An 8,557-nucleotide genomic window follows, 5' to 3' on the forward strand; every position below is an offset into this window, starting at 1 on the left:
AATATGAATTTGTTTTTAACCGACTTCCTTAGTTAAATAAAAAAAGGATCTGACGCATCACTCTCCTTCTTGGTCAAATAGCCCCTACACAGCCTGGAGGTGTGTTGAGTCACTGTCCTGTTGATGAAAACCAATAGCCCCACTTAACTGAAACCAGATGGGATGGTGTATTGCTGCAGAACGCTGTGGTAGCCATGCTGGTTGTGGGCAAAGCACCCCCCACACCATAACACCTCCTCCATGCTTCACGGTGGGAACCACACATGGAGATCATCTGTTCACAAAGACGAGTTGGAACCAAAAATAGCATAGACTCGTCAGACCAGACAGATTTCCACTAGTTATGTCCATCGCTCGTGTTTCTTGGCCCAAGGAAGTCTTATTGGTGACCTTATAGTAGTCGTGTCTTTCCTGCAATTTGACCACGAAAGACTGATTTAGTCTCCTCTGAACAGCTGACGTTAAGACGTGTCTGTTACTTGAACACTGAAGCATTTACTTGGGCTGCAATTTGAGGTGCAGTTAACTAATGCCTTCCTCTGCAGCAGAGGTATCTTCTGTATACCACCCCTACCTTGTAACAGAGGCAACTCTTGGTCTTCCATTCCTGTGACGGTCCTCATGAGAGCCAGCTTCATCACAGCACTTGAAGAACCTTAAGTTCTTGAAATGTTCCACATTGACTGACCTTTCACGTCTTAAAGTAATGGACTGTTGTTTCTTTGCTTACGTTGGGTCTTTTATCAAATAGGGCCATCTTCGATATACCACCCCTACCTTGTAACAACTGATGGCGTTGTGATATATATTAACAGCTACATGATATATGAACCCGCCATTTATCTTTGCACACTCTTGGCATTCTTTCAACCAGCTTCATGAGGTAGTAACCCAGAATGCATTTCAATTAGCAGCTTTGCCTTGATTAAACGTTAATTTGTGTAGGTGTGACTGTCAGTGAGAACCAACCAATAACAGACAAGACGAGGGCGTTGCGTTTTTATAAACATTTATTCCTCTGTACACCTCCCCGGCAGCCGTTTAGATGATGCCAATCTGAAACACAAGACATGACAGGTTTTAGACAGGCATCGTAGGACTGTTATAAGGTCGTCATAGGGAGTTTATAAAGCGTCACAGAGCAGGTGGTCTCTGGCATCAGTGGTTCCTTTGAGTCTGTCATTATTCATCAGAAATTATATCATGCATCATCTGCCCAGAGCCTCTCCTGCAGTCCGATTGGACACTGAACATGCGTCAGTCCTCATGAGAGGAGTCTTGTAGACTACTGCGACGCAGAGACGTTTCTGTCACAATGGTGCTACACTCTAGAGCTCACCTTGTTGGCGACATCCAACGCATCGTAATCTGGAGCCAGGCGCACGTATGCCTTCTTCTCACCGTCAGGCCTGGGGGAGAGGGAGGGGGGGGGGGGGGGGGGGAGGAGGGGTGGAGGAGAGGGAGGGAGTGGAGGGGTGGAGGAGAGGGAGGGAGTGGAGGGGTGGAGGAGAGGGAGGGAGTGGAGGGGTGGAGGAGAGGGAGGGAGGAGGGGTGGAGGAGAGGGAGGGAGGAGGGGTGGAGGGAGGGAGGAGGGGTGGAGGGAGGGAGTGGAGGGGTGGAGGAGAGGGAGGGAGGAGGGGTGGAGGGAGGGAGGAGGGGTGGAGGGAGGGAGGAGGGGTGGAGGAGGAGAAGGAGGGGTGGAGGAGAGTGAGGGAGTGGAGGAGAGGGAGGGAGGAGGGGTGGAGGGAGGGAGGAGGGGTGGAGGGAGGGAGGAGGGGTGGAGGGAGGGAGGAGGGGTGGAGGAGGAGAAGGAGGGGTGGAGGAGAGGGAGACAAAGAGATGAGGATATTATTATTATTATTATTATGTGTTCCAGCAGGAGTCAGTGGGGAAAACAATGTAATGGGCTGTAACCATTAACTAAGACCAGACCTTCTACTGTAATAGACTGAAACCATTAACTAAGACCTTCTACTGTAATGGGCTGTAACCATTAACTAAGACCAGACCTTCTACTGTAATAGACTGTAACCACTAAGACCTTCTACTGTAATAGGCTGTAACCACTAAGACCTTCTACTGTAATAGACTGTAACCATTAACTAAGACCTTCTACTGGAATAGACTGTAACCATTAACTAAGACCTTCTACTGTAATAGACTGTAACCATTAACTAAGACCTTCTACTGTAATAGACTGTACCATTAACTAAGACCTTCTACTGTAATAGACTGTAACCATTAACTAAGACCTTCTACTGTAATAGACTGTAACCATTAACTAAGACCTTCTACTGTAATAGACTGTAACCATTAACTAAGACCTTCTACTGTAATAGACTGTAACCACTAACTAAGACCTTCTACTGTAATAGACTAACCATTAACTAAGACCTTCTACTGTAATAGACTAACCATTAACTAAGACCTTCTACTGTAATAGGCTGTAACCACTAACTAAGACCGTCTACTGTAATAGGCTGTAACCATTAACTAAGACCAGACCTTCTACTGTAATAGGCTGTAACCATTAACTAAGACCTTCTACTGTAATAGACTGTACCATTAATTAAGACCTACTGTAATAGACTGTAACCACTAACTAAGACCGTCTACTGTAATAGGCTGTAACCATTAACTAAGACCAGACCTTCTACTGTAATAGGCTGTAACCACTAAGACCTTCTACTGTAATAGACTGTAACCATTAACCAGTTAGAGCTCTAGGGGCGCTATTTCATTTTTGGATAAAAAACGTTCCCGTTTTAAGCGCGATATTTTGTCACGAAAAGATGCTCGACTATGCATATTGACAGTTTGACAGCATCTTGACAGTTTTGGAAAGAAAACACTCTGAAGTTTCAGAATCTGCAAAGATTTTGTCTGTAAGTGCCCCAGAACTCATTCTACAGGCGAAACCAAGATGATGCATCACCCAGGAATTAGCAGAATTTCTGAAGCTCTGTTTTCCATTCTCTCCTTATATGGCTGTGATTGCGCAAGGAATGAGCCTACACTTTCTGTCGTTCGCCCAAGGTCTTAGCAGCATTGTGACGTATTTGTAGGCATATCATTGGAAGATTGGCCATAAGAGACTACATTTTCCAGAGGTCCGCCCGGTGTCCTTTGTCTAAATTTGTGCGTAATCTTCAGGTGCAGGCATTTTCTCCTGGGATTCAGGAGAGAAAGCATGTTTCCAAGAACGATGTATCAATGAAGAGATATGTGAAAAACACCTTGAGGATTGATTCTAAACAACGTTTGCCATGTTTTCAGTCGATATTATGGAGTTAATTTGGAAAAAAGTTTGCGTTTTGAGGACTGAATTGATGGATTTTTTTTGGTAGCCAAATGTGATGTATAAAACGGAGCTATTTCTAATACACAAGGAATCTTTTTGGAAAAACTGAGCATCTGCTATCTAACTGAGAGTATCCTCATTGAAAACATCAGAAGTTCTTCAAAGGTAAATGATTTTATTTGAAGGCTTTTATGTTTTTGTTAATGTTGCGTGCTGGATGCTAACGCTAATGCTAACGCTAAATGCTAACGCGAAATGCTAACTCTAGCTAGCTACTTTTACACAAATGATTGTTTTCCTATGGTTGAGAAGCATATTTTGAAAATCTGAGATGACAGTGTTGTTTACAAAAGGCTAAGCTTGAGAGATGGCATATTTATTTCATTTCATTTGCGATTTTCATAAATAGTTAACGTTGTGTTATGCTAATGAGCTTGCTGATAGATTTACACAATCCTGGATACAGGGGTTTTTTCATAGCTAAATGTGACGCAGAAAACGGAGCGATTTGTCCTAAACAAATAATCTTTCAGGAAAAACGGAACATTTGCTATCTGAGTCTCCTCAATGAAAACATCTGAAGTTCTTCAAAGGTAAATGATTTTTTTGAATGCTTTTGTTTTTTTGTGTAAATGTTGCCAGCTGAATGCTAATGCTAAATGCTACGTTAGCCATCAATACTGTTACACAAATTATTGTTTTGCAATGGTTGAGAAGCATATTTTGAAAATCTGAGATGACAGTGTTGTTAACAAAAGGCTAAGCTTGAGAGCTAGCATATTTATTTCATTTCATTTGCGATTTTCATGAATAGTTAACGTTGCGTTATGGTAATGAGCTTGAGTCTGTATTCACGAACCCGGATCCGGGATGGGGAGATCAGAAAGGTTAACTAAGACCTTCTACTGGAATAGACTGTAACCATTAACTAAGACCTTCTACTGTAATAGACTGTAACCATTAACTAAGACCTTCTACTGTAATAGACTGTACCATTAACTAAGACCTTCTACTGTAATAGACTGTAACCATTAACTAAGACCTTCTACTGTAATAGACTGTAACCATTAACTAAGACCTTCTACTGTAATAGACTGTAACCATTAACTAAGACCATCTACTGTAATAGACTGTAACCACTAACTAAGACCTTCTACTGTAATAGACTAACCATTAACTAAGACCTTCTACTGTAATAGACTAACCATTAACTAAGACCTTCTACTGTAATAGGCTGTAACCACTAACTAAGACCGTCTACTGTAATAGGCTGTAACCATTAACTAAGACCAGACCTTCTACTGTAATAGGCTGTAACCATTAACTAAGACCTTCTACTGTAATAGACTGTACCATTAATTAAGACCTACTGTAATAGACTGTAACCACTAACTAAGACCGTCTACTGTAATAGGCTGTAACCATTAACTAAGACCAGACCTTCTACTGTAATAGGCTGTAACCACTAAGACCTTCTACTGTAATAGACTGTACCATTAACTAAGACCTTCTACTGTAATAGACTGTAACCACTAACTAAGACCGTCTACTGTAATAGGCTGTAACCACTAACTAAGACCTTCTACTGTAATAGACTAACCATTAACTAAGACCTTCTACTGTAATAGGCTGTAACCATTAACTAAGACCTTCTACTGTAATAGACTGTAACCATTAACTAAGACCTACTGTAATAGACTGTAACCATTAACTAAGACCTTCTACTGTAATAGGCTGTAACCATTAACTAAGACCAGACCTTCTACTGTAATAGGCTATAACCATTAACTAAGACCTTCTACTGTAATAGACTGTACCATTAACTAAGACCTTCTACTGTAATAGACTGTAACCACTAACTAAGACCGTCTACTGTAATAGGCTGTAACCACTAACTAAGACCTTCTACTGTAATAGGCTGTAACCATTAACTAAGACCTTCTACTGTAATAGACTGTACCATTAACTAAGACCTTCTACTGTAATAGACTAACCACTAACTAAGACCGTCTACTGTAATAGGCTGTAACCACTAACTAAGACCTTCTACTGTAATAGGCTGTAACCATTAACTAAGACCTTCTACTGTAATAGACTGTAACCATTAACTAAGACCTTCTACTGTAATAGGCTGTAACCACTAACTAAGACCGTCTACTGTAATAGGCTGTAACCATTAACTAAGACCAGACCTTCTACTGTAATAGGCTGTAACCATTAACTAAGACCTTCTACTGTAATAGACTGTACCATTAATTAAGACCTTCTACTGTAATAGGTGACCAGGTCAGACCAGCGGCCAGGATAGTACCCAGTGACTAACAGTTAGATGTTAGTACCTTTAGGCTAGTAATGGACTAATCGGGGTTAGATCAATAATATCAGGATTATTAGTTCGGATTAGAGGTGTAGGGGTCGTGTCATACCTGATGAGCGTGTTGACCTTGGCCACGTCGATGTCGTAGAGCTTCTTGACGGCATGTTTGATCTGATGCTTGTTGGCCTTGACGTCTACGATGAAGACGAGGGTGTTGTTGTCCTCGATCTTCTTCATTGCCGACTCTGTCGTCAGAGGGAACTTAATGATGGCATAGTGGTCCAACCTGGGGAGGGAGAAGGACGGGGGAATAGGAGATTGTGTTCAGCGTGCACCTAACGCTGCGACCCAACCCCACTATATTTGAACCCCATTTTAAAAAAGGCTGGTATGTTGCTCTAAAGTGCATCAGTGGTGTATGAGGATGGAATCATGGGATATCATACTTTGATCGCTGTTACCATCATTTGCACCCAGAGCAGAGAAACTAACCTGGACTAAACCATAAAATCTCATTCACAGCCTTTTTTTTTTTAAACAATGAAGGTTGTAATAAAATACAAGAATCTTCAAAACAGATGTACGACTTGTGCATGTCGGTACTGTACCAACGTCATTCTACTGGCATTCTTAGAGTTTGTATGACTTACTTATTCCTGCGAGGGGCACTCTTCCGGGGGTACTTGGGTTGTCTGCGGAGTCGCAGGGTTTTGGGGCGACGGAAGGTTGGGGAGGTTCTAATCTTCTTCTTCCTCTGGCTGTGGACTCCTTTCAGAACAGCCTTTTTGGCCTTCAGGGCCTTCACCTTGGCCTCAGTCTTGGCAGGGACAGCTACACAGGAGAGAGAAGGTTCCAACTTGGTTAAGGCTTGAACAGCTACAGGAGATACGTTAGAGAGGGTTTATAAACTAAAGCAGATTAGCTTAACATCCTAAAATCAGAACACTGTTGAACACCTGACCCATCCATATATCAAAAATAATTAGCAAGGCATTGCAGTAAACAACCAATTAGTCTTTACATGTCCAGTGTGCTCTAAATACCCGCAGCCGACAATTTTTGTTTTCTTGGGCGACCTCAGAAAGACATATCTGGGATTGCAAACTCCTTCTGAAATTAAGACATCACCTGAACTATAGTACACGTCTCAAAAGTACACTTCTCAAAAAGGTTGGGGTCAATGTGATACATGGCAGGATTTACCAACTTCTTATTTGGCGGGTCAAGACGAATATATTACCAGAATACTTTCTCAAACCTGGCCTTTTCCTACGCCCAACGTTGTTTTAATGTGTGTGTAACGGGCACCAACCTTTACTGATGTTAGAGTCATCGCCTTAGCAATTAATCATGTATTTTCTAGCATCGATGTTAAAGTCCTTGTTTCGATTTTTTGTTACTTGAAATTAATACCGGTGAGTGTTCACGGGTTGGAGAGGGAAGGGTTTTGACAGATGTCCCATGTAGCCTGCTGTTTTGTGTTGGTGGAATAAGGGGGCATTTTGTCATATTTAGCTTCTTTTTTACAATTAAACAAAAAGCGAATAAATGCTGTAAACAAAAAAACGTCTGCTAGCATTCCTTGCAATTTGATGCATACCTTCAATAAGTTCAAGGTATGTACAACGCAGAACACACCAACGTAAAGGAATTTGGAAATGAATGTACTTCTGGTTACTAAAACGCAATGTGATCGAGGCGTTACTACAGGCCATGCTGTCAAGACCCAACTAAACAACGTGACGAATAAAAATTACATACACCACATACGGACTGCAATCACTCACGTAAGCTCAAACTTATTAATTTGAGAAATGGACATTAATACACGGAATGAAATAACTACGAATGTTTCAGCGAACTGACTAGCAGAGCCACATTGGATGGAAACATGGTCGGTGGCCACTTCCTACATTTCACGACATTTGGACACAGATAAAATAACTACAAGTCGTCTGTGACTTTCAACGATCGTAAAGAACATATACATGTATAAACATCATGTGTAGCTCTTCATATTAAGTGAATTTACGCAAAAACAATGTAGGGATTCACAGACCTTCCTTCTTCGCCTTCGGTGCCATGATGGGAAAGGACGAGCGCTCGGGGTTTCCGCAGCTGTAACACAGGGGCGAGACAGCGGCACTCATATCTCGCGAGACTGGCGAACAGCATCATGGTACTTGTCAGAATATATATTACAATATTACAGTCCAAACCTTAGCTGTGTACTAATACCCATACTAATATACTGTATAATACATACTAAAATTAATTTATAGTAACTGAACGGTATCCTTTCAGTTGAGCGTACTAGCGCTTCGCCTGTCTAACGGAAGTGGATGCTGTTGCTACGCAACTTCTTGGTAGCTTGTTACACATTACTAACTAGACATCTTACGACTTCATTAACAGTGTCCACAACGCACAACGACGATATCACATAGCTAAGCTGAGAATGACGTGAATAATCAAGTCAATAGGTTGCGTTTGTAAATTCACTCTGGCTATAGACTTCCGATTTCCAAAGCGCAGTATAACGTTTAATTGACGAATTTACGAACGCTCAGTTAAATTGTTGCCAGTGTAACCGGCTAGCTAGTTAGCGGGTTGCGGCTAATACAGTTTCAATCGGTGACGTCACTTGCTCTGGGACCTTGCAGTAGTTGTGGTCAAGGACCACGGCTTTTGTGGAGCGGTGGGTAACAATTCTTCGTGGGAGGCAGTTGTTGATGTGTGCAGAGGTTCCCTGGGGTGAGGAGAGGGACGGAAGCAATACTGTTACACTCACTATACTGTTACACTCACTCACCATGCCTTTCTAAGGTCTTCGAAAGCCAAGTCAACAAACAGATTACCGACCATTTCGAATCTCACCATACCTTCTCTGCTATGCAATCTGGTTTCAGAGCTGGTCATGGGTGCACCTCAGCCACGCT

The 8,557-nt window shown here is 42.0% G+C and overlaps 1 protein-coding gene, 1 long non-coding RNA gene and 1 other non-coding gene across 6 annotated transcripts; all 3 read right to left on the reverse strand.

Moving 5' to 3' along the window:
- Positions 1-992: 992 nt before the first annotated feature.
- On the reverse strand, positions 993-7,834 carry LOC110510308 (60S ribosomal protein L23a). The gene is made up of 5 exons (XM_021591707.2): positions 7,678-7,834; positions 6,269-6,449; positions 5,728-5,904; positions 1,340-1,409; positions 993-1,056 (listed from the first exon to the last, which is right to left on the reverse strand). The coding sequence occupies exons 1-5, from the start codon at positions 7,766-7,768 to the stop codon at positions 1,042-1,044; spliced, it is 534 nt and encodes a 177-aa protein (XP_021447382.2). The 5' UTR covers positions 7,769-7,834; the 3' UTR covers positions 993-1,041.
- Positions 1,154-1,218, reverse strand: LOC118945689. The gene has a single exon (XR_005040804.1). It is a non-coding gene; the product is annotated as a small nucleolar RNA SNORD42 (small nucleolar RNA).
- On the reverse strand, positions 1,936-5,713 carry LOC118945304. 4 transcript variants are annotated; one of them, XR_005040426.1, is made up of 5 exons: positions 5,020-5,713; positions 4,915-4,986; positions 4,201-4,632; positions 2,074-2,650; positions 1,966-2,009 (listed from the first exon to the last, which is right to left on the reverse strand). It is a non-coding gene; the product is annotated as an uncharacterized LOC118945304 (long non-coding RNA). The 4 variants fall into 4 exon arrangements; XR_005040424.1 differs by having other exon boundaries at positions 1,936-1,968; positions 4,915-5,713; XR_005040425.1 differs by having other exon boundaries at positions 2,074-2,541; positions 4,915-5,713.
- Positions 7,835-8,557: the final 723 nt, after the last annotated feature.

Source organism: Oncorhynchus mykiss, chromosome Y, assembly GCF_013265735.2.
Source record: "Oncorhynchus mykiss isolate Arlee chromosome Y, USDA_OmykA_1.1, whole genome shotgun sequence".
NCBI lineage: Eukaryota > Metazoa > Chordata > Actinopteri > Salmoniformes > Salmonidae > Oncorhynchus > Oncorhynchus mykiss.